Raw genomic sequence first — 25,863 nt, 5'->3', positions numbered from 1 at the left:
TTCGTTTTACAGAATTATTGTAATTGGATCTTATTTGTACATATGTCTCAACATCTGTAAATAAACAAATAAGGGAGCTTCCTCTATTTTAGAAAGAATAACCTTTAGTGGGGCATTTGCATTCACACACTGAATGTGCCAATTACAATTTTCATCTGTTCTTTAAAGCAGGTTTCCCAGGTCTTGGGTATTCCCACGCTTCAAGATAAAACTATAGTATTTCCGTGTGTGTGTGTGTGTGTGTGTGTGTGTGAGAGAGAGAAAGAGAAATGTAACATACATACAGAAAAGTGTATAAACATGTGCATATAGTTTAACAAAAAATATAAAGCAAACAGGTTTAAAAAAACCTCAGAACATTAACAGAATTCCTCTCCCCATGTCCTTCTCCCCAAGTTCAACATTATCCCTCCCTTTAGAAGTAAGCACTATGTTGACATTTGCGGTACTTATTTCCTTGTTTTTCTTTATACTTTCACCTCTTACATACACATCTCTAATCAATATAGTTTGGTTTTACCTGTTTTTGTGAGCTTTATGTGAATGAAATCTCTCTGTACAAATTCTTTTGTTTCTTGCTTCTTTTACCCAACATTATATTTTTAAAGATTTATCGAAGGGGTTTTGTGTAGCTATAGTTCATCCGTTTATCATTGCTCTACTGTATTGCATAAATAAACCACACAATATATTTATCCACTACATTCTTTATCAGACAGTTGCATGCTTCACTTTTAGGCTACTGTAAATAATACACCCTAAACATTTCTTGTACGTGGATCTGGAGCATATATGTGTGAATTTCTCTAGGGATATATCTAGGAATGGAATCACTAGGTCATAGGATGTGGATATCCTCAATTTTAGATTTAGATATGGCCAAACTGTGTCTGTACCAATTTGTATTGCCACCTGTCACTGATGACACTGATGACAATACCTGTCGCTCCACATTCTTACCAACACCTGATATTTTTAAACTTAAGTTTTTGCCAGTGTAGCAGCTACATGAGTATCTCACCGTGGTTTTAGTTTTCATTTCACTGGTTCTTAATGACTTTGAGCAACTTTCCATACGTTTATTGGCAAAATACACTTCTTTGAACATGTTTTATTACATAGACCGATTTTTCTCCTTATTCAATTTGAATATCCCTAAATCAGACAAATTTGGGAGATTATATTGCAGTTAAATTTCTTAAAGCCAAATTCACAGCATTGAGTCAACATCAGGAAATCAAGAACTAAGAGAAAGAGAGAGGATGAAGTGGAGAAAGAGAGAAAGACTGAGAAATAATAAGTAGAAATAAAGATTTTAATGGAAAATTCAGAGGGATAGGAAAGGAGATATGAAATAGTTTTAAAAGATAGGGTTGAGGGAATACCATCCCATCTTTTAAAGAAGCTGTTTTTCGTGGATTATAAAGTTGGAATGGGGGAAAAATGCAAATTAAAGATGGTAAAAGTAAAATGGAACCTTATATGTTTTCATTATGTAAGAAAGAATGTCAGTGAATATTTATTCTAAGAGTCTACCCCACAGAGTATACAAGAGGTACCCTCTGAGAGCCTCACACATACAAACATGGCATTGGAACTTTTGTTCCTTTTAGTTAATAAGACAGCTATTAAATGTTTTCTATCTCTTTAGCAACCACAGCATTCGCTCAATGTGGGTCTCCCTCTGCAGTGAGTAAGGTAAAATCTAACCTGTTTGATGTTGCTTACTTGCTACTGAACTGGAATGATCGCTGTTGCCCAAGGTGTTGCTATAATGAGTAACTGGCAGGGAAGTGGCTGTGGTTATCGAGGTTTCTGGTCTGGCCTGGCACTGGGAATTCTTAACGCTCATATGCCTATCTTTTTCAGGACTGTCTAGACAATAAGATTTAGGAATTGTGGATTAGGGCTACTGATTCATAATACCTAGAGATGTTATTTATTTTAACGTTTCGGTTGCAGAAGAGCAAAAACAAAAACAAAAATGTCACTAGCTTGATTCAGGAAAGAAAAAGTTATCCTTATTTAGAAGTTCCAGTTGATATAATCCCTGATCTCCTTGGGGAGACAGGGGATATTAAAATATTGAAAACCAGTTCATCTTGTCCTACACATGAGTTGATTCAATAGCTTAAGCTTAAAGTTTATAACAATAATTCATTCAGAGATGGATTACACGCTAGTAACGAATTCTTACACACATCACTGAAAATGGAGACCACATTTTACAAAGAAATAAATTAAATCACATCAAATTACTGAAGAATTACAGGCCAAATACAGGACTATAGATGGGTTACTTAATGCTATTAGACTTATACTGATGTTTCTTTCCCAAGATTCAATCCTGAATCCTTAGCCCTTTACAGAATTTCAGATGGGTGACATTCGACCATGTATTTGCAGTCCTGACCTTTTGTTTGAGCTTGAGTCCCGACCTTTAACTTTCTGCTGGGTATCTCTAATTTCTAAAATCAAACCCCATATCAGATCCCCCTTTGGACTTCCTCATTTATTTCAGCTATTTGAGTTTCTCTTGATGGCCTAAAATCTTGGACTCATACCAGATTCCTCCTTGTGGTCGACTTACTGCTTAATCTAATCAGTAGCAAATTCTTGCCAGATCATTCCTTTTCATGCCTTCTTCACTTTATTTCTAATCCAGGCCTTTATCTCTCTCATACCTATATTACCACGCCAGCCTCCTAACTAGACGGCTCCAGCCAGTCTTGGGATCTTGCACACCAGATTCACCTTGGAGTTTCCAATATCCATTTCCTCCTACAAGCACGCCCTGCCACGCCGGTCCATTTTGGAATCATGTCCACTCATCTCGACCCCATCCCTTTTAATGATCATTTTCCTTATGTATACTGCTTTGACGAGACCTTTCTGACAGTCCCCATTCTCTTAATTTACTGTCTGAATTCTCCCTTTGACACTAAGGAAGTATATAGGAGGCTGTGTTCTTTAAATTTTATGATTGGCTCCACCTCCAGTGAAGTTAACAAGCAAGTGGTTTTTGCACCTTGCTTTTTTTCACTTAAAGATCCTGGACATCTTTCCAGGATCAGCACACACATTATCAGCACATACATTTTTATGCAATGCTTTTAATATGCCTGCTGAGTACGGATAATTCATTTACTTAGTCCCTTAATGATGGATGCTGGTGGTTTTTCCAGTTTTGTTATTATGAAGCATGCTACAATGAACATCCTTGCAAATCCTGAGGAATTTTAATATCCGTAGGTAAACCTGTAGCACCGGGATTGCTGGATTAAAAGTACACATATTTTAAATTTGGATAGTTATAACTAATTATCTGTTGAAATAAATTTCACTGTCTACTCCCATTTTTGATACCGCTAATTTTCCTGCCACGCAGGATTTGGACGTTGACGTGGGAGCTTTGTTTAATGGCAGCTCACCCCCCACAGACTATTAGTACCAGAGAAAATGTAAAGCTGGGAGAAAAGGGAATTGAAGGCCAGAAAACAGACTCTTCAGCGGCTAGTGGTGCCATAGGCTGTGGTAATCTGGTATCCAGGACAGCAGACAGCATCATCCTTCTCTGCCAATGATCAACTGGAACCAAATGGAATCTAAATGTATCCATCTATAAACTAGGGATAATCTTCATTGTCTTAACCACTAGGAATTTTCCGAAGGGATGGTACTATGTAAACTGGGTGAACTCAGAACAGCAGAGTGAAAACTTGATCAAGACAAAAAAACCCTGCAGAGGAGCAATTTTCCTTTCTGTCGTCTTAACTGCTTTTGTGTGACCAAATGTTTCCTGTGCCACCCAGTGGGGGAGAAGAAGCGAGCTTGTCTCTTAAGTACTTCAGAGTTTTGTTTGTCTATTTAGGGTCCCTTTTTGAAGTCTTGAGATTTATAGAACAATAAATGTCATTTACCGCTGTGTGCCATTTTGGGTTCCTCATCGGTTTTAGAAGTTGGGTAAGAATACTTACCTGAAAGCTTATCAAATGTGAAATAACACCGAGAAGTATTGGGCAGTAGTTCATCCCAGTGAAACAAACTAAATTGTGGCAACAGCAAAGTGTGTTACTTTTTTTTTTTCTTAACAGTAGGATGCAGACATTTTAATATAATACATGTTTTCTAATTGTTTTTTTTTGAGGGGGGAAAGCACAGCAGGAAGCAAGGTTTAAACAAGAATGTCTTGGCTGGGTTGCCGAATGATGTTATTAGTATACCATAACACAAATTTTGGCCATGCTAATGGGCCAGTATAGACCAGTCCAAAACAAAGCACCTCGTTCATTCAGTGGTGTTAGAGATTAGTTTTAGCCAGGTCTCATCTTTTTCACAGCATTCATAAGTACAACCTTAAGATTATCCACTAGGATGTCACATCTCACCTGGAACAGGAGAAGCTTGCCTTGTGTGATCACTTCCTGATCAATGGAGTGGGGCTGAACACAGGACCTGGAGGCGGGGGCTTCCCTTTGTTACAGGCGAAGCCTAGTTTCCTGGGTGTAAACGAGGAAGACCTAGAAAGATACAGTAAGTGAGTTCATCTTGGGTGACTCCGTTCCCCAACTCCTGCGACCTCTGGTAGCTCCTTCCCAGGAGTTCTTTCTAGAGTTTCTAGTAGTTAAAAGTTTCTGCCCAGATGCTCCAAGTACAAATACAACCCCTTCTAAGGCCCTCGCCCGAGACGGCAGGTCCAGTCCCCGCCGTGAAGCTGTTCCAAGCCTGACCCCACGTCCCTCCTCTCGAGGACCACCCTCCTCCACCTTCGAGATTGACCGCAGATGCCCCGACGGCCTGGAGAACCAAAGGCCGTCCCCAGCCTCCAGGGCAGCTGCTACACTAACCGCGCAGCGCCAGCTCCGCGCTGTAGAGAATCTCAATTCACCTGACTCCCTTACCGGTCTGTGCACCCAGGAGGGGAGGCGGACGTTGTTCCAAACCCCCTGAAAGCCCTTGCTGTGCGCTGCGTCCCGCACAAGGTGGGGAAGTCTTTACAAATTAGGCGGCAGGATTAAGCGAATTCACACCAAAAGGTGAATGATCTCCGGGTCTTCCTCCGTTTTTTTTTTTTTTTTTTTTTACTCTAAAAGCAGCTGCTTAGTAACCCAGAAGAATATGAATGGGACGGTGGTGTAGACCTGGCTGGAGAGGAGTCTGGGGACTGGGAGGCTCCCTCCCAGACCGAGGGGCTGGGGGCACAAATGCTGTGTGTCCGGGCCCTGCCAGGCCTGCGGCTCGTGGAACCGTCCAGCCCGGAGCCCGACGTCCGGACCTCCTCAGGGCCGACCAGGGCGTAGTAGCTGCTGAATAAATAAATACTTGTGGAAGGAGAGAAAGTCCACGTTCCTCCCCGGACACATCCAGGGTCTAGGAAAGCCTGGCCGCCAGGCCGCCGCGTTTTCCTGCCAGCGGGCTCGCCCACACCTTCTGGGCCTCGGCGGGGCTCCGGGTGGGGGACTTCCCGGGGCGCGGGCGGGGGACTTCCCGGGGCGCGGGCGGACGTAAGGGGCTGGCTCCCGGGCGCGTGCACGTCCAGCGCAGGGCCCCCGTGTGGAGCGCCTCAGGCCCGCGCGCGGCGGACGACGACGACGACGACGGCCGCGGCGGGGGGGGGGGGGGGGGGGGGTGCAGTGGCTTTTCCGAATCTGGCCCGAGTTTTCCCCGCGCAGCGGGGCACCGGGGCAGGCATGTCGCGGCGCCCTCGGACCGCGGGATCCGCCTTCGCTTTCCGCCGCGAGGCTGAGGTCACGGAGGGCCGGGCGCCCTGCAGAGGCCCCGGGGGCGACACCGCCCCGGACGCGCCACTGACGCGCTTTCGAGCGCTGGCTCTGCTTTTCACACTTTCCCACCGCCCGGAACGCCCCGGGGTCCGAGGGGGAGCGGGGGAGCCTTTGTGCCTTCTCGGTTTGCTGGGACCTTGTCTTCCGAAGAGAGCCTCCCCACCCCTTTCCTCTCGAAAGTCTTGTGGTTTCCCTAGAAGTCGGAAGGCGGTGGAGAGGGCTGCGGAGACTTCTCTTTAGCCGCCTTTCCCGTCCCGAAACTCTAAAACCCCAAATGTTCAGCCGTAGGGAGATATTTGGGGTCAAGGGGAAGCAGCGAGCAGCGCATTCCTTCTCCGTCTTCCCTCCCACCTGGCCCGCGGCTCCCTTCCGCCCCTGACTCGGGCAGGCGCCCCGGCAGGCGCAGCGTGCCGCGGCAGCGGTAGGGTTAAGCCCTGGAATGTGGCGGCGAGGAATGTGCATGCAGATGAGCCGAACGAGGGGAGGAGCGGGTGGGGGCGGGCCCCGGGCGGGGCGCATGCTAATCGTATGCAAATGAGGAGACCGTCGCCGCCACGGCCGCCGCTCCGCGGAGCTTCCCGGATCCGAGCCCAGACGGCGGCGGCTCGGGCAGCCTGGGCGCCGCGACCCTCGGCGGCCACAGGGGGACGGGGAGGAGGAGGAGGAGGAAGAGGCGGAGGCAGCGGCGGCGATCGCGAGGAGGAGGAGGAGGAGGAGGGTTCGCTCGCCCGCTCCGACGCAGACATGGTGGACTGATCCCCGGTGGGGCCGAGAGCAGGGTTTCCTGAGGCGCCTCCGCGCGTGGCCCCGCCGCGCCCCGCGCCCCGCAGCCCCTCGCCGGCGCCCGGGTCGGGCCAGGCAGTCGCGTTCCCGCCGCGTCCCGCGCCCGGTCCCTATGGAGGCGCCGCTCGCCGGCGAGGCCGCCGACCATGCCTAGGAGGGCCGGGAGCGGGCAGCTGCCGCTACCCCGGGGCTGGGAGGAGGCCAGGGACTACGACGGCAAGGTCTTCTACATCGACCACAACACCCGGAGGACCAGCTGGATCGACCCCCGGGACAGGTGGGCTGCCGGGCCGCGGGTGGGCGCGGGGACCCGCCTCGGAAGCGCGGCGGCGGCTGTTGTCCGGGAGACCTGGCCGAGCGGCGGCGCCCGCGGCGCGGGGGGCGTGGGGCGTCACCGGTCCGGGTGGCCGGGAGGGGTCCCGGGAAGGAGGCGCGGGACCGTCTGCCCGAGCCGGGGCTGCGTCAGCCGGCCAGGCGCCCTGGAGGGGGCCGGTTGCAGCCGCCCCTTCCAAGGCCCTCTTGGCCACCCGCTCTGCGACGGCCCCGGGACCTTTAGACACTCTGGGCGCAGAGGGAAGGGTGGAATTGACGCCCTGGGCGGTCACAGTGTCCAGTTCACGGACCCAGAGGGGCCCCCTGAGCCCTGCTCCGAGCTCGCCTCCGCCTGAAGTTGGCCAGCAAGAGGCTGGAGGGTCCATTCGGCCTGGGAGGCGGGGCCCGGCCCTGGGCCTCCCGGAGGAGGAGGCCTAAGTGCCAGGCGGGGCCAGCCAGCCGTCCAGGCCACCTGTGGCATCTCTCTGGCCGTCCTTGGCTCCCAGCCTTGCCTGCACGTTCTTGACGGGGTGCGCCATGGTCGGGCCAGAGGCCCTGGGCCTGAGGGGGCCCTGGGCACCCTTCCCTGCTGAGCCCTGGTGGTGGGTGTAACTGACTTTGCCCCCCAGAGTTTAGAGACGCTTGTTTGGGGGTTTACTGCTTAGTGTTTATCTTCACCTGAAAACTTGAACTGACTCTCAGATCTTGAAAAGGCAGATGCTGTGTTGAAGTAAGAAGTGGTGAAATGAACAGTGGAATCGAATCTTGGTTATTGAGGAACACTGACTTGAGCTTAGCGTGGTTTCTTGTAGTTTTCAACACACTTTTTATTCCTGCTCAGAAGTGAAGAGGAGAAACATAACAATATCATCATCTAAGAAGTTCAGGGACTGAAGTTTAGCTGAATGTTCACAAATGTTGTTTCTCTTTTCCATTTTTCTCTTTACCCTGAAAAGGAAAATTTCTTATAGTTAGAATTATTGGAAGAATAAGAGGAGATATTCCTAATTGTAAATTTGTAAACTATTAAGGAGGTATTCCTATTTATAAATTTAAATAATATACCATTAGGGATAATTCCAAATTTTGGATGTTTATCATTTCTGAAATTTCTTTCCACCTTTTTATGGAATGTGGCCTTAGGGGTTTATAACCTTTTTAGGTGCTTCTCCTATTAAACATTCCCCCTTTTCTCAATTTGAAGCTGAAATAGTTTCATACTTTATGTTCTCAGTTACTTTTATCTCAAGAATATTGTTTTTGAATGCTACTAAAGAGCAGTTATAAGAAAGTCACAAGTGACATTATAAATTTATGGAACAATCCTTGTTAAATTATCCATGAAGGTATCGGTTTAGGTTTCCCTCTTGAAATGAGAAAAGGCACCTGTGCTGAGGTCCTGTCTTGCTCTAGCCTGGCTGCGTGTTGCTGACCTGATGAAAGTTATGACAAGCATCACGCCTTCACAGTCTCTCCAGATGTATTAGTTGTTGTCATAAACTTCACGCTCCAAGCCAGTTATTGCACTTTGAAACTACTTAACAGATAGTAAATTTCAATGATGATGGTGTGCACCCAACAGTGGCTTTTAAGGCACCTGTATAAATATTTGACTTTTACAGTTGTATGGTAATTCTTTCTGCTTTCTGATACTTGGAGTTTCAGGTTATTGAAACTGCAATACATTCTTGAAATATTTAGGCATTTTAGATTCTCTTTTACTTCAGTTTACATGTTTTGTTAATATCATCTCATTTGTGTTTACTAGCAAGGATTACAAGACTGTGTAATGCCTGGGTAAAGCAAATAGAAAGTGAAATAAAATTATATGGCTTGGCTTATCTTTACCACTACTTCTTAAGAAAGTTAAGCATGTCTTTTATTTAAAATTGTTAATGGATTAACAATTATCATGAACTCTGTTTTTAAGAAACTGGGTAGCCAGTTCATTTGATGGGGACAAACAGTCTTGACTAATGTGATTTGTTATTATTCCAGTTTGCCTTGAAGCTGTTGGATCTTTTAAGTATTTATAAATTTGACTGGTTATACATACTTCTGGATCTCAGTATTAGAGCTTTAAAGGACATTCTGTGAGATGAGTTGACATTGACATAGTTTAAATTTGGTTGTGTTTTATTTTAGGGCAGTGAAGTGTCTATAAGTCTTGCTAACTAGTGTAAGAGATGGTGGAAGAGGATATTTGGAGGAACTATTACCTCTAGGCAATTTTGTTACACACTTACCAAACATATGGGCAGAGAGGTGTTGCACAGGCCAATTGGAATGTGCCCCTTCTTTTACAGGATCAAATTACAAATCCTGAAAAAAAAGTGACTTGATAAACTGTGGGTCTGCAGTACTTTTGAACTTTTAAATCCATTTCATTAAGATGGGCATGATGATTTACCCAGTCATATTTATGTTAAGAAAGATAATTTTGTGTTTTTCATGGTCTATCAGAATTTGTGAGGTATTTCTGATTGTATAGGTAATTATGCAGATGTCATGGGGGAAGGCTGGGAGATTTCACAAGAACATAATTTTATTCAATAAGTAGTGATTTTAGAATATTGAAGTATTATTTTAAAATGCTTTTAAGCTTTTGGAGGTCCATTACATGATACAGACTCTGCTGCAATGTGATCAAAGCTTTCCTTGCTCCACCTTTATTAGCTGAGAAAGCTTAGATGAGTGTCTGAACCCCTCTAAAGCTCCATTTTCAACTCTAAAGTGAAGATCATACCACCAACCCCATGGAGATGTTTGGGGGCCCCTAACTAGGGCCTCACCAAAGAGTAGTAGCTGTAGTGTTGTCATTCCAATTTAGGAACTGACGGATAGTTCCGGTTACCCCTGAAAATAGTAGAGGTTCTGCACACATTTTCTCAGTGTTTTCTGTGTGACAGCCACCCTGCTAAGCTCTTTAACTGTGATCTCATTTTATTCTCCCAGAAGTCCTATGAGGTAGGTGCTGTTATTATCTTCCAGTTACAGATGGGGAAATGGAGTCGCAGGGAGACTGCCATTGTAGTTAAACGTGGAGCCAGGATTCGAAGCCAGATAGTCTGACTCTGGAGCCTGTGTCCTTTGTCATTCCTCTAGTCTTCCGGGACATCTGGGCATGCTCAGGGGTGTCTCGATGGAGGAGAACCTCTCTGCCCAGGGTTGACTTTTCAGGCTGATTGACCAGTATTTTTTAAAAAATTTTTTACTTTTATGCAATTTTTTTTCATTTTATACAATTTTCAAAGGTTACTTTCCATTTACAGTTATTACAAAATATTGGCTCTAGTCCCCATGTTGTACAATACATCTTTTTTTTTTTGTTTTTTTTTTTTGCGGTACGTGGGCCTCTCACTGTTGTGGCCTCTCCCGTTGCGGAGCACAGGCTCCGGACGCGCAGGCTCAGCGGCCATGGCTCACGGGCCCAGCCGCTCCGCGGCATGTGGGATCTTCCCGGACCAGGGCACGAACCCGCGTCCCCTGCATTGGCAGGTGGACTCTCAACCACTGCGCCACCAGGGAAGCCCTGTACAATACATCTTTGAGCCTGTCTTACACCCAGTAGTGTGTACCTCCCACTCCCCACCCCTGTGTTACCCCTGCCCCCCGCCACTGGTAACCACTAGTTTGTTCTCGGTATCTGCAAGTCTGCTTCTTTTATGTTATATTCACTAGTTTGTTGTATTTTTTAAATTCCACATAAAAGTGATATCATACAATATTTGTCTTTCTCTGTCTGACTTATTTCACCTAGCATAATGCCCTCCAAGTCCATCCATGTTGCCACAAATGGCAAAATTTTTGTTCTTTTTTATTGCTGAGTAGTATTCCATTGTATATCACATACTGTATGCCACAGCTTCTTTATCTATTCATCTGTTGATGGATACTTAGGTGGTTTCCATTTGACCAGTCTTTCTTGGTCTTCAGAGGTTCCTGTCAACTAGGTAGGATGCTCTGATCCCTGAGCTGGCCACGTAGGATGAATGGCTTGGGAGTGTGGGTTGGGGACCCATTGAGCTGACCCCATTGAACCACAGTACTAGTCCACATAGAACTTGGAAGTTCAGTGCACTCTTGAGCACATTAGAAGTTCAGTTTGGGGCTCTGTATCAACCTGCATAGATTACAGTCTTACTGTAACAGTCTTGACTTTGCCCTTCCTCTCCCCCCCACCCCCGCTCAATGCTGGGGAAAGCTCCTGTCTGTGACTCCTTGGCAACCCTCCCCACCCCAGGTAGGCCAACTGTTATTTTGCAGTTCTGCTCCCTCACTCACCTCTTATTTTGCTCACCATGGGCACCCTTTGACTGCACCAAATGGTGTTTACGGTGGGCCATAGATCATGGCCAAATGGCCTGGTGCTTTAAAAAAAAAAACTGTATTCAGTGTGGGAGAAAAAGGTGGGATGATGGATTTATTTGCCTCTTGGAGGAGTAGGTGGCTAAGGTGGGCAGGGCTCAGAGACAGGATGAGTGGTTTTACAGACTCCCAGTGGAATTCTGTTTGCTTTCCGTCCTCAGATTGGACGTTACCCAGGAATACAGTAACTTTGTCTAGCTGAACTTAAAAGAGGTACCACCACACAAAGTGACTTTACATTAAAAGGGGCTGATAGACCATAATCTCTGGTTTATGGCTTGGATCAGATGTTGAGCAACCTGTCCTTTCTAACTGAAGGGAAGAAATCCTGGGGGCTGGGGCTGGCGGACAGTGAGGAGGAAGACATGTCGGCTGGGTGTCACCAGGGTCTGAGTTAACTTTGGCTCTCCACACCCAGTTTGTGGCACCTGGTTAGGCTGTATGCAACTCTCTGCTGTCTTTCTTTCAAAGTCAAAGCAAGTAATTTTGCTAAACATACTTACTGCTGGAGTGTGAATTCTTCAAAAGACCTAATTGCTTATTCCTGCTCTCTGTATCCTTTGTATCTGGTAGATGTTAAATGAATGTTGGTTAGGTCAGTTGATACAGAAAGTTTGTGAAGTTAATGAAAGAATACTACTAGTTGAGCTACTCTTGTTTCCAATTTCTTGTTGTTGGGTTTTCATAACTATAGCCATAACCACCAACAACCAGAGACAATTGATTTTCCAGTTAGATTAAAAATAATGAGAGAATTAAGCTGCCACATTTTGACTAACAGTATAAATATGTGAATTACTTATAAGAGTGGAAAACGCAAAATCAGCCCCAATAGTCTTAATCACAACCGCCCTTGTCATAGATTGCAGGGAGTCGTCCCTCTCCAGGCTCTGTCCAAGTCTGGGTGCCAAGTGGTTACTATGATTTCAGTGATTATGGTATTTGAAGTGTGGAGAGGTTCTTAAAAGAAGGTTTTTTTAAAAAATCACTATGGGAAGGCGTAATTTAAACTAAACTATGCTGTCTTCCAAAAATTCCCGACAGAATATTTCTTGTTTTCAACAGTTTGCTGTGATGTTAGCTGGAGTGAGCAGTGGTTGCCTAGTCCATGACTGAGGTTTCTTCTCTGACTTTACTAGTCCATAGTTTGCACCTTAATTTTGTTGGAACTCTCAGGACAATAATTGCATTGTCAAGAAAGACTATTATTTATAAATAAGTAATTTTTTCTTTTTTTTTTTAGTAGCAAATCACTAAGTTGTGAGCTACATAATCAGCCACTGTGACACGTGGCCTTCAAGCAAGCCAGGATTTCAGTTTCCTGTGGGCAAGCCCTGGTGGGCTGGCAAAAGTGTAGAAGCCGCCCTGCAGCCTGACCAGGCCCTGTGCTGCCTGCCTCTGGGGCCTGGAGATGTTGCCTTGTGGATGGCACTTGCTCAGCTTTTCGGAGTAGTTGTCTGTAGGAGAATGATGCCACCACTCTAGAGGAGTGTGACCAGCCTCATTTTGCCAATGGGAGTTACCGAAACGTAGGAAACAGTGTTAGCCCTAATGAAGTGTAACTTCCTTGCGATAGGGCCCTAGTCTTGTGTATGCTCCGGTCCTATGAACTTGACTGAAATTGGTTGAACTGATTTCTTGTTAGAATTTTGGACTAATTTATCTTTTTATTTTTTTTTTGCGGTACGCGGGCCTCTCACCGCTGTGGCCTCTCCCGTTGCGGAGCACAGGCTCCGGACGCACAGGCTCAGCGGCCATGGCTCACGGGCCCAGCCGCTCCGCGGCATGTGGGATCTTCCCAGACCGGGGCGCGAACCCGTGTCCCCTGCATCGGCAGGCGGACTCTCAACCACTGTGCCACCAGGGAAGCCCTGGACTAATTTCTTTTTTTTTTTTAATAAATTTATTTATTTTTTGTTTATTTATTTTAGGCTGCGTTAGGTCTTTGTTGCTGGGCGCGGGCTTTCTCTAGTTGCAGGGAGCGGGGGCTACTCTTCGTTGCGGTGTGCGGGCTTCTCATGGTGGTGGCTTCTCTTGTTGCACAGCACGGGCTCTAGGCGCGCGGGCTTCAGTAGTTGTGGCACAGGGGCTCAGTAGTTGTGGCTCACGGGCTTAGTTGCTCCGCGGCATGTGGGATCTTCCCGGACCAGGGCTCGAACCAATGCCAATCCCCTGCATTGGCAGGCGGATTCTTAACCACTGCGCCACCAGGGAAGCCCTCTTCATCCATTTCTGAAGCTCCTGTTACTGGAAAAATCACCACAGAAGTATAAAGAGTAGGAAAGGGATTTTTAAAGGCACAGTGTATAAGCTGTGGGTTAAAAATGATTTCCCAGATATATAGCTTCAGAATGTTTTCAGTGGCTTTTTTCCCCATCACATAAAATTAGCCATTTTAAAGTGTACAATACAGGTTTTTTTTAAGTATCTTCACAGTGTTGTGCAACCATGATCATTATGTAATTCCTGAACATTTTTATTACCCCCAAAAGAAACCCTGTACCCATTAAGAGCTCACTCCCCATCCTTCCCCTACCCCTGCTGCCTTTGGCAACCCCTAATCTACTTTCTGTCTCTGTTTTTGTCTCTATGTTTCTGCCTATACTGGACACTTCATATAAATGGAATAATACAGTATGTTTCCTTTTGTGTCTGGCTTAATGACATTTAGCATAATGTTTCCAGGGTTCATTCATGCTGTAGCATGTACCAGTATTTCATTCCTTTTTATGACTTGAATAATAAGTTGTATGGCTGTACCACACTTTGCATATCCATTCATCGGCTGTTGGACATTTGTGTTTATTCTACTTTTTGGCTATTATGAATAATACTGCCATGAACATTTATGTATAATTTTTATATGAATATGTGTTTTCAGTTCTCTTGGATAAAATACCTAGAAGTGGAGTTGCTGGGTCATATGTTAATTCTATGTTTAACTTTTTGAGGAACTGCAAACTCTTCCACAGCGGCTGCACCATTTACATCCCCACCAGCAGTGTATGAGTGTATGAGTGTGTGTGTGTGAGTGTGTGAGTTTATGAGTGTGTGAATGTATGACTGTATGAGTGTATGAGTGTTCCAGCTTCTCCACACCCTCACCAACACTTGCTCTTTTCTTTTCTTTTCTTTTTTTAGCATTTCTGGTGGGATGAGCTAGTATCTTACTGTGGTTTTGATTTGCATTTCCTGCAGTGTTTTGATAGCCTCAATATGACCCAAGTTTTCCTCCTTTATTCTAGCCTTTTAGCCTTTGCCACTCTACCCACCTTTTTTGTGTCTCCTAATAGGCAAAGGAAGAAGAGTTAGGGTGAATTAAAAGTAGAATCTACTGGCAAAGTCCATATTAATTTTTGTCTTCATTTCAAATATAATATATTTTAAGAGGCATAGATGTGAATCACATAGATAATGAATCATAATGTGTGCGTGTATGTATACAGCCAGCTTATTCAAGATCATTTGCTGTTTAAAAGCTTTAAACTAGTAATATATAGTAAGAATTAAAATCATTTTTATTATTATTATTATTGTTGTTGTTGTTTTTTGCGGTACGCAGGCCTCTCACTGCTGTGGCCTCTCCCGTTGCGGAGCACAGGCTCCGGACGTGCAGGCTTAGCGGCCATGGCTCACGGGCCCAGCCGCTCCGCGGCGTGTGGGATCCTCCCGGACCAGGGCACGAACCCGTGTCCCCTGCATCGGCAGGCGGACTCTCCACCACTGTGCCACCAGGGAAGCCCCATTATTATTATTTTTAAAGCAGTTGGAGGAAACCTAACAAACATAGCCTCAGCCAGGTGGTCAAGGTAAATGTCAACAGTGATAAGTCGTGTTGATGTACCATTGATATGATGTGATGACCACTTTTTCTTTGCGATCTTTCTCCCAAAAAGCTATCAAAACCCCCGTCTAATCGTGAGAAAAACACCCACTAAATCTCAGTAGAGGGCATTTCACAAACTGTCTGACTAGTATTCCTTAAAACTGACGTGGCCATCAAAACCAAGGAATGTCTGAGAAACTGTCACAGCCAGGAGGAGCCTAAGGAGACAATAGGGTGTCCTGATGGGATCCTGGGACAGAAAAAGGACATTACGTAAAAGATAAGGAAATCTGCATCTTAGTTAATAACAATGTATCAATGTTGCTTCATTAATTTTAATAAATGTACCACTGCAGTAGGGGAAACGGAAGGTGGGATGTATGGAAACTGTATTAACTGCTTGCTTTCTGTAAATCTAAAACTGTTCTAAAAAAATTAGTTTACTTTAAAAAAAAATTACAGAAAAACACACAAAACAGTTGGAAGTGTTTTTCTTTAGTCAAAGTGGCCGTACTATATAATTATGGTTTTTTTGTATACTTGAAAAGCAGGGGTGGGCTAACTATGGCCCAAGGGCCAAATCCCAGCCTGCAGCCTTCTTTTTGTGTAGCCCTCCAGCTAAGAATGGGTCTTACATCATTAAAGGGTTGTAAAACAAACAAATAAAAACAAAGAAGAATATGTGTCCAAGATTGTATGTGACCCATAAAGCCTTAAATATTTACTCTCTGGCCCTTTCCAGAACCTCTGATGTAAAGTGAGATGATCAAGTCTTTGAAATATTTTATTCAAACATTTAAAAGAAATATTACTCTTATATGATAAAATGGCATGTTGATCAGTGATCATTGATCATAGCTTTCACAAATATCTTGGACTCTAGGCACTGTTGTATAAAAATAAATCAGACATGGATGCCGAATTGGAGGAGTTGCTTTGCTTCTCTTATTACTTTTCTTCTAATGACATGCAGCATGCTACTTAAAGTTTTCCAAACCCATTCTTCTCTGATGTAACTGGAATTATACATAGGGACAGGAGAGAAACAGGCAAAAAACCCCACAAACTTTTGGAAGTACTGTAGTTGTTTGTTTACAGTTTACTCTTGGCAGTATAAATATAACAGTGATCTGTTTTGATCGTTGGAAACACTGACTTTCTTGGGATAGTATTTACTTGGGATAGTATAGGTACTTTCTTGATAGTATTTATAAAATCATACAGTTGGTGATGATTATCAAATAGAAAATAATTCCATGTACTACCTTTACAAAGCTGGTGCCTGTCACAGTTACAGGTGTCCCAAAGATGCCATGAGGGGCTAAAACTGTTTCACACTGCAAATAGTTTTTCCTATACTATTAACCCTGATGTCAGTCAAGAAATCATGGTTCTGAGAAGACAGCAGTGAGTAGCGTTGAGAACGGAGCCCACTGGGAAGTAGACCAGGAGCAGAGTAACCGAGCTAAGCTCTGGGAGCTGTTGCTTTACTCCTGTAACATGGGAGGAGCTACAGTGGTCCCAGTAGAGAATTTGCACAGAGGTGTACATTTAACCTGCTTTGATCTCACTGGGGGTGGAGGCAAGAGATTTAGTTTTGAAGAAATGTGGACATTATTTTGACTTAATAGTGACTTTTAGCTAAATAAGTCTCCCTAGTATTATATTTCTGGAAAAATTAGTGTGTTGGGATTTAGCAGGTGGAGAGTGGCACTGGTTCCTCTCTGCTCGTGCTGTTTTCTCTCGGGCTCAAACTTGAGTAGTGACAGTTCACGTTGTAGGAAAGGTTGACCTAAAGAGATTTGTGCTATAAATTCCTGATGAAGATTCTGACTTAGTGAGCGACCGTGGAATTACTTTACTGATACTGCTCCGTTTTATGCAGGAGGGTAATTTTATTAAGTGGCGCTGATATTCAGTAAAGTTTAAAGCATGGTAGAAAATGTTTACTCTCAAAACTTTGAAGAGCACACAGTTTCATTTAGTACCAAACTCTACTTTGCAGTTTTCTTAGTGTTTTGGTTTTAAATAGAGATAAATTCAAATGCAAGTCTTTTTTTTCTTTGAAATTATGACAATGAAGGAATGTGTGGAATCCGTATTGTACGTGGTATCCCTGGGTTGTCAGTTTTGCCAGCTTCTAGGTCCAGGTTTGCTAATTTTTGGCTGGTCAGTAATACTCTCTACACTTTATTCTTTCCCTTTTTGCTGATTTTCAGGGTGTTTGAACTTGTTAGAAACAGATCATTAACTTACTCCCCTCATTGCCTCCCCTCCCCCTTTTCTGCTAAGTGACACAGCTAGTGACAGCTCTCAGAGGACAGTATGACTCTAAACCGGTATTTAACTTGGCTGAATGTTTAACATAACATTAATGCCCTGTTTTGCTATTGCAGCTCCAAAGGCTACAAAGCTAACTTGATTGTTTAATACCCCTTCAGTCCTTTTCCCCTCTAAAGGTATGCCTTTAGATTTTATGTGGATACATTCTTGAGAGATTTCCTGATGTCTCATATGTAAGGAGCGTCCGTGTGTCTGCATCAGTTATGTTCTCATAAATTGATTTCAAGTCAGTTGGGGGTGGAGACCTGCTTTGCGTGTGTACCGTTCCTTTGTGCCCCCTGCTTAGCCTGCCTTTCCCCCCGGGACACTTAGGAACAGTGCAGAGCCCATACTTATGGAAATGAAATGCAAGTTTTTGAAGGACCCTTGCCTTCTTCCAGCAGCTTCCACAATCTGTCCCCAGCCTACTTTTACTGACTTGGCCTGCTAGCCATCCACTCACTCATTCATTCATTCAGCCATTCATCAAACATTTATTGAAAACTCTATGTGCCAAGTACATGTATCTTAGGGACATAGCAATGAATAAAATCTGCAAGGTCTCTACTTTGATGGATTTTATATTCTAGTTTGGGGGAGACAGATTATAGAGGCAGTACTGAATGTGTCTTGACGAAAATAACCAAGGTGCAGAGAAAATGCTGTCAGTGGGAGCTACTTTGAGTGGAGTGGTCAGGCCTTTCTGAGGAGCTGACAATTTAGCTGAGCCATGAGGATAAGAAAGCACCATCCACGTGAAGATCTGGGGGAAGAGTCCAGGAAGAGGAACAGGTTAGGTTCCTAGCCCTGCTCTGTCTAGTATTCAATATGATAGCTGCTAGGAGTATGTGGCTATTTAAATTAATCAAAATTAAATAAAGTTAAACATTTAGTTCCTCAGTCTCACTAGCCACATGTTAAGTGCTCAATAGCTACATGTGCAGATATAGAGCATTTCTGTCGATACAGGAAGTTCTGTCGGGCTGCACTGTCCCAAAGTGCTAGGGAGGTTGGTATGTTCAAGGAACTGAAAGGGAGCTGGTGTGGCTGCAGTGCAGAGATGGGGGTGGGGGAGTGGGAGGGCTTATGACAGGAGGCAGAGAGGTCAAAAAGGCGTCTGATCATGTATGCCTTGTAGACCATCAGCATTTTAAGGGCATCCGGGAGCCGTTGGAGAGTTCTCAGTTGAATGGAGGAATGATGGGGCGTGTGTGTGTGCGTATGTGTAAATATGTTCTTTCCCATTTTTTAAAAAAGATCATTGCTCTGCGGAGAAGGAATCATAGCAGCTATTGCAGTGATATAATCTAAATGAGAAGCAATCAGATCTTGAACTGGAATGATGGCTTTGGCAATGGATTGGGGATATGTTTTTTAGGTGAAAGTGAAAGAACTTACTCATGCTTTAGATATGTGAGGCATAAGGAAAAGAGAGGGATGAAGGATTTACTGATTTACGGATGGGAAAAAGACCAAGGAAGGAATATGGTTGGTTGGTATCCAGTTACATCAGCGATCCAGAGTTCTGTTGCAGATTTATAGGTCTGAGATGCCTGTTAAGACATGTACGTGGAGATATCTGATAGGCAGCTGGATATAGAGTCTGGAGTTTGGGAGACAGCTAAATTTGGGTATACATAGATAGTATTTTTAAATTGTGGGATGGGATGAGACTCTTGGGAGAGAAGGAAAAGAAGAGGTCCCCGGACTGAGCCCTGAACCATGCCAGTACTTTGGGGGGAGTGAAACCTTGTTCCAGCTAAGATGATGTATTTGTTCTCACTGGAACATACCTTATACTTTCCACCACTGTGCTAAAGGTGATGGTAATGATGATATATGCACCATTTGTTGAGCCTTCATATATGTCATTTCAGGCTCCATGATGGCAGGTCCTGTGTCTGTCTTGTTCACTGTTGTATTTCAGTGTTTAGTTGTGCGCAAGCGCTTAATAAATACTTAATGAGTAAATGAAACCTTTGACAGGAGCCATTAGCACCCCCATTTTAGGAAACTGAGCTTAATAGGTAAGGTGGCTTGTCTCAGGGCACAAAGCTGTTAAGCAGAGGTGGCAGGCCTCACCTATGTCTGTCTGACTTCAAAGCTGTGCTTTTCGCTGTGTGTGACCTCCAGGTACTACCCAGTAGAGCCCTTGGCCTTGGGTTTGGGGTTGGAGGTCACAGCTACCCTTGAGGACTTAATTTCAACACTTGAAGCTTTCCTCGACAGCTCAGCCCCAGATCAGCTCTTCCAGATTCTTTAATAGAACTCTCTCTTTTCCACTGATTTAAATCCTAATGGGCAATCTGTTGTCTGAGATGGCCTTGGTTTCACAAGTGTGTAAATTACAGACCTTGATTGGAATTCATTTTTACCTTGACTCTTGTAGTTGAGCTTAAGTCCTGAGGGGAAAAAATCATCTTCTGTACATTGCCTTGTTAGAGTTTGCTTTACACTACTTAGATTTGTATTCAGGCTCTGGCCTTGGTAAAAGGGAAGTGATAGAAACTTAGTGAGAGTGTGGTATATTTTTGTTTGATTTATTTATGCTGTGAAACTTACCTGGGAGAATATAAGCACTTCACTGAAATGGTGGTCATAAAGGAATCTTTAAACCTGTACATTCCTTATCCGTGTCACAAATGTGATATCTGAACAATATACTGTGTAACTGCTGCTATTTGGGAATCTGGTATTCTTACATTTCTACTTTTGACTTCGTTTGAGATCCAAGTTTGTGAATTTTAATTAAATGCTTAGATTATGCATGTGAAAAATCTTTTGTTCCTGTGTTGCTACGAGCAACAGTTGTTAAAGTTAATCTTCCTTTTTAAAGGAATTGTGGGCAAATAAATACATGAATTTGAACAGGTTAAAAAAGGTCATCATTTAATGTTGTGAATGTTCTGCCTATAAAATAGTTACTATGACCATAATGATCATGGTGAAGGGAAGAATGCGGTAGAAGTGAATAATCATCCGACACTTTGACAAAACATTCCTAAAATACTATTCAAATGAGGAAAGACTACAGGCTGCAGCCGAGTAGCCAAGCGTTGAGTCGTCCGACTGCATTTACTATTGTGGCCGAAAAGAAGCCGTGTGTAGTGGTTTGCATAGAAAACCCATGATTCATCTGAAATTTCCCAACTTTATTTTTTTTAAAAGCTCTGTCTCTCATCCTCCCCTCACCACACTTTATCTCCTTCCTAAAGACTTCTTTTGTCCTGATGGTATTTGTTTCATTGCTCTCCACCCTACTTCAGCCTAAATTTTCCTGACTCCTGGTGGCTGCTTGCTATTTGACTCTGTTGTGTGATTTTCCGATTATACTCCTTTGTGCTGGTTAAACGAGCAGTGTTTACCTAAATTAGCAGCGGTAGTGAAGGCGCAGGTTGGCCCATCTGAAGGGAAGTCTAGAGCTGGCCCGGCAGTGGAGGCTGCTGGATGGACTTCCCTGAGTTCACTCTCCGGAAGGGCGCTAGGAATCGGGCTGGACTGCGGAAGTCAGCTCCCCAGTTAGAGGCAGGAGGGCCGGGAACGGGCCGGTTTAGGGATTTATAGTGATAATGTAATTGATTTTCCATTGGAGAATGCAGGACTCAGTGAAGAGACGCCCTTTGTCCTCATCCTGCATTCTCGCCCCTTCCCCAGCTCACTCTTGAGAACAAACCCTGAAGCACTAGCCCTTTACACAGTTTGCAGGCACAAGACATAACTTTCTTCTTTAAGATTTCAGAAGAAACTGCGGAGCCTCTGCACCTTCAGGAGGGGATCAGGCACCTCCTCCCAGGCATCTCTATGTTGCCATCTGTGCCCTTTTTTTTTAAGATTTTTTTTTTTTGATGTGGACCATTTTTAAAGCCTTTATTGAATTTGTTACAATATTGCTTCTGTTTTGTGTTTTGTTTTTTTGGCCGCAAGGCATGTGGGATCTTAGCTCCCCAACCAGGGATCGAACCCACACCCACTGCATTGTAAGGTGAAGTCTTAACCACTGGACCGCCAGGTAAGTCCCCCGTGCACCTTTGCATGTTAAGAAACAGTGATTTCTTTTTTTGAAACAAAAGTCTTATTTTAATTTTGAAAATTTAAATTGGATTTTTATATTTTTAATATGTCAGTTTTAAAAGCACAGATATAATGTTAGGATGTTAATTCTAAAATATATTCTGGGATAAGAGTGAGAACTTAAATGAGCATGTAATATTTGACATGGGTATTCACTTAACTCATTAAGGAAGGTTTTTATATGTAAATCATGGAAAACCATGCCTCTTGTATACGAGGCTCATTTCTTTTCCACTATTGTCAATTCTTGTTCAGAGCTCCATATTTAACCCAGAAATTCATATATTCATTCAGAGTGATAATTATATAGTTCTTAAGCAGTCCATTCAAGGAACTTGCATTTGTTTGTTGAAGCGTTTTAAAGAAAGTCACAACGGAAATAGAAGTCGCCTAAACCTCTGGTTTCATCACGATATCTGAAGTAATGTCCTAGTAATGGAGGTAAAGTTACCTTTGCAAGTATAGAAAGGACACTTTTAATACTTTAAAATTAAATCCTTCTAAGTTAGTTAATAATTTGGGGATTTAAAAAAAACCAGGAAAGCTGGCTTTCCTTTTCTGGTCTTGAAGAGTCCCATTTGTTGAAAAACTAGTTATTTTAGAATTTTCAAGGTCACAGGGTCAGCTGCCTGAAGGGTTGTGTGTATGTACGTATATATATAAATTTTATTGAAAAACACCTTTATTCATGTTAAATAATCATGACGCATAGAATGAAATACTATGAATTGATAAAGAAATATGAGTACTGAGACACAAAGATCTCTACTATGATTCCATTTGAGTTAAAACACACACACCCTCAGGCTTCCCTGGTGGCGCAGTGGTTAAGAATCCACCTGCCAATGCAGGGGACAGGGGTTCCATCCCTGGTCCGGGCAGATCCCACATGCCACAGAGCAACTCAGCCCATGAGCCACAGCTACTGAGCCCACGCACCACAGCTACTGAGCCTGTGCTCTAGAGCCCGAGAGCCGCAACTACTGAGCCCAAGTGCCATATCTACTGGAGCCCACGTGCCAAGAGCCCACGCTCTGCAATAAGAGAAGCCACCACAATGAGATGCCCGTGCACCACAACGAAGAGTAGCCCCTGCTTGCCGCAACTAGAGAAAGCCCGCATGCAGCAATGAAGACCCAGCACAACCAATAAATAAATAAAAACACACACCCTCATAAACTCCTACATTCTAACGTTTGTCAAAGTAGGATGGTTTTGAACAAGGAAACTAAGTTGCTGCAGTTGTCAGAGCTCCTGTAGTCATCCCACATGTATTATCTCAGTTAATTCTTACTACAGCACCTCGAGGTAGACATGTCCATGTTCTTTAGTGTTGGCCTCCTAACTTCATTTGCTTGTTTATTCATTTGTACGAAATATTCTACTACCTGCCCCATCTTTGCAGTTTTTCGTGGGCTCTGCAGCTCTATTACTGTGGTCCTCAGTCTTTAGGGGTAAAATGAAACCACCTTTCCCCATCCTGCTGAAAGGTAGAAGATGCCTCATTATTTTAGCAAGAAAAGAATCAATCAGCAATGTTTTTCCTTTAAATGATTAATTTTTTTCTATTATTTTTGAATAGGTAGTACATGTACATGTTACCAAATTCAAGAGCAAGAAGATACTCAGTGAAAAGTAAATCTCCCTCCCACCCCTACTGACTCCCCATTCCTCTCCTCAAAGGGAGATATCCATCACCAGTTTCTTGTATATTCTTTTAGAGCTGTTCTGTGCATCTACAGACCTACACACGCATTCGCATACTTCTACATATACTTTAGCTTTTAATTTTTTTTTTGTTTTTTTTGCGGTACGCGGGCCTCTCACTGTCGTGGCCTCTCCCGTTGCGGAGCACAGGCTCCGGACGCGCAGGCTCAGCGGCCATGGCTCACCGGCCCAGACGCTCCGTGGCATGTGGGATCTTCCCGGACCGGGGCACGAACCCACGTCCCCTGCATTGGCAGGCGGACTCTCAACCACTGCGCCACCAGGGAAGCCCAGCTTTTAATTTTTTGACACAATTATAATACTATTTTGCACCTTGATTTCTCTCCTTGTAGTATGTCTTGGAGATTGTTCTATTCCGTTGCATATAACCTGCCTCTTAACATACTGTTTTGTGAGTATACTGCACATTTTGGAACCATTTCCTCATTGATGAACATTTAAGTTCCTCCCAGTTTTTATTCTTCTGTTACAAATGACTTTCACTGATACTAACATGTATAAGTCTCTTTAATGCAAATGAATTCAAGATATATGCATTTACAATTTTGATTGGTTGCTTCAGCTTGCTCTCCATGGGGGGTGTACCTGTTTCTACTCCCCACAACCTATGAATTAGTGCCTGTTTCCCACACCTTTGCCAAGCATTATGTTTCAAAGCATTTGGTATTTTTCACTGATAAGAGAAATGCAAATTTAAAAATAGCATTTTTAAATTTGGAACACTTTTTCACTTTTTTATTTTATTTTTAAAATTTTATTTTATTATTATTATTAGCCGTGCCATGCAGCTTGTGGGGTCTTAGTTCCCGAACCAGGGATCAAACCTGGGCCCACAGCAGTGAAAGCTATGAGTCCTAACCACTGGCCCGCCAGGGAATTCCTGTTTGTTTGTTTGTTTATTTATGGCCACACCGCATAGCTTGCAGGATCTCAGTTCCCTTACCAGGGATTGAACCCAGGCCATGGCAGTGAAAGCCCAGAATCCTAACCACTAGGCCACCAGGGAACTTCACTTTTTAAAAAGTCACCTATTTTTCCTTTTTTGTGGACTAAGTCTTCCTATTCTTTACTTTTTGTTGTTGAATAGTTGCCATTTTTATTACTTATTTATCAACATTATATATTAAGCAGATTACAAAATCAGTGGGGAAGAATGGATTATTCAAGAGATATTGGATATTCAAGATGTTGCTGGTACAACAGGTCATCTATATTAAAAAATAAATTCAGGTCCCTATGTTTTCCCATACACAAAAATTTGTAGATTGATCAATGTGGAAAATCAACATGGAAAAACAGATTTTTAGCTATTAGAAAATTATAAGTAGGTGGGCATCTGTATGACATAGTAGTCAGGACTAAGAAGTCCAAGCTGTTTAGGAAAAGACTGATACATTTGACTACAGAAAAACTCTGACGTAACATACGGCATAAGTGAAATCAAGAGACAAAAAAAGGGGGCTTCCCTGGTGGCACAGTGGTTGAGAGTCTGCCTGCCGATGCAGGGGACACGGGTTCGTGCCCCGGTCCGGGAAGATCCCACGTGCCGTGGAGCGGCTGGGCCCGTGAGCCATGGCCGCTGAGCCTGCGCGTCCGGAGCCTGTGCTCCGCAACTGGAGAGGCCACAACAGTGAGAGGCTCGCATACTGCAAAAAAAAAAAAGACAAAAAAAGGGAGACAATGTTGCACATAACTAATTAAAAATTAGTATCCTGAATGAATAAAGGTCTGTAATTCAGTAAGTAAAAGAGAATACACAAGAAAAGGGACCAAAAATTACAGCCAGTTCTAAGAAGAAGAAAACAGAATGGTTAATGAATGTGTGGCAGAATCTCACTTTCACTAGTAATAAGGGAAATGCAGAGGAAAAAAGAAAACTCCAGTGAAATACCAACTCATTGTCATCAGATTTACTAAAATTAATAAGCCTGATAACACTCAGATGTGGAGAGGATGTGGGGAAATAGCTTTCATCACTGCTGATATAAGTGTGAATTGATAATACTACTAAGATAGCAACTGGCAATGTATGTCAGTTTAAACATTTGCATTCCTATAAGCCCAGGATGCTACTTAGTATATCCGAGAGAAACTCTTGCACTATGTACAAGCAAGTTCATTGTAGCATAATTTATAAAAGCAGAAAATCGTTAACAATCCAGATGTCCATCGATAGGGGACTGTATTAAACAACTTTCATGATTTAGTCATACAATGGAATGCTATACAGCAGTTAAAATAAATGAACTAGAATCTTCCTACATATATCAGCATAGATAAGTCTTGATGATAGGGTTTAGAGAAACAAGGCAAGTTTCAGAAGTATGTGTATGGTATAGCATTCATGTTAAATTTTTTAAAAACGTGCAAAACTAGAGGGTATAGCATTCTGGGATACATATGTATGTGGTCAAGATTTAAAAACAGGAATGGTCGGGACTTCCCTGGGGGTCGAGTGGTTAAGCATCCGCCTTCCAATGCAGGGGACTTGGATTTGGTCCCTGGTGGGGGAACTAAGATCGCACGGGACAACTAAACCCGCTCACTGCAACTACTGAGCCCGCGCGCTCTGGAGCCCACACGCCACAACTAGAGAGAAGCCTGCGGAGCTGCAAAGAAGAGGCTGTGCACTGCACCGAAGATCCCTCGTGCCACAACTAAGAGGGATTT

General features: G+C 43.7%; 1 protein-coding gene and 1 long non-coding RNA gene across 3 annotated transcripts in view; one reads left to right on the top strand and one right to left on the bottom strand.

The window, feature by feature from the left end:
• The window catches only part of LOC114897441, a 54,069-nt gene extending 48,655 nt beyond the window's left edge, over positions 1 to 5,414 (bottom strand). For both annotated transcript variants that reach the window (XR_003794132.1, XR_003794133.1), the window contains exons 1-2: positions 4,902 to 5,414; positions 4,389 to 4,520 (exon numbers count right to left, since the gene is read on the bottom strand). This is a non-coding gene — a long non-coding RNA (uncharacterized LOC114897441). The remainder of the gene's footprint in view (positions 1 to 4,388; positions 4,521 to 4,901) is intronic.
• A 1,026-nt stretch (positions 5,415 to 6,440) lies between these two features.
• WWC2 (WW and C2 domain containing 2) overlaps positions 6,441 to 25,863 on the top strand; it is a 162,539-nt gene continuing 143,116 nt past the window's right edge. Inside the window, exon 1 of the mRNA XM_029226208.1 lies at positions 6,441 to 6,843. Coding sequence (XP_029082041.1) covers positions 6,713 to 6,843 — 131 coding nt within the window. The 5' untranslated portion in view covers positions 6,441 to 6,712. The remainder of the gene's footprint in view (positions 6,844 to 25,863) is intronic.

The sequence above is a fragment of the Monodon monoceros genome, unplaced genomic scaffold, assembly GCF_005190385.1.
Source record: "Monodon monoceros isolate NGI ecotype Baffin Bay Population unplaced genomic scaffold, NGI_Narwhal_1 Super_Scaffold_17, whole genome shotgun sequence".
Taxonomy (NCBI): domain Eukaryota; kingdom Metazoa; phylum Chordata; class Mammalia; order Artiodactyla; family Monodontidae; genus Monodon; species Monodon monoceros.
This window is presented reverse-complemented; position numbering and strand designations above follow the sequence as displayed.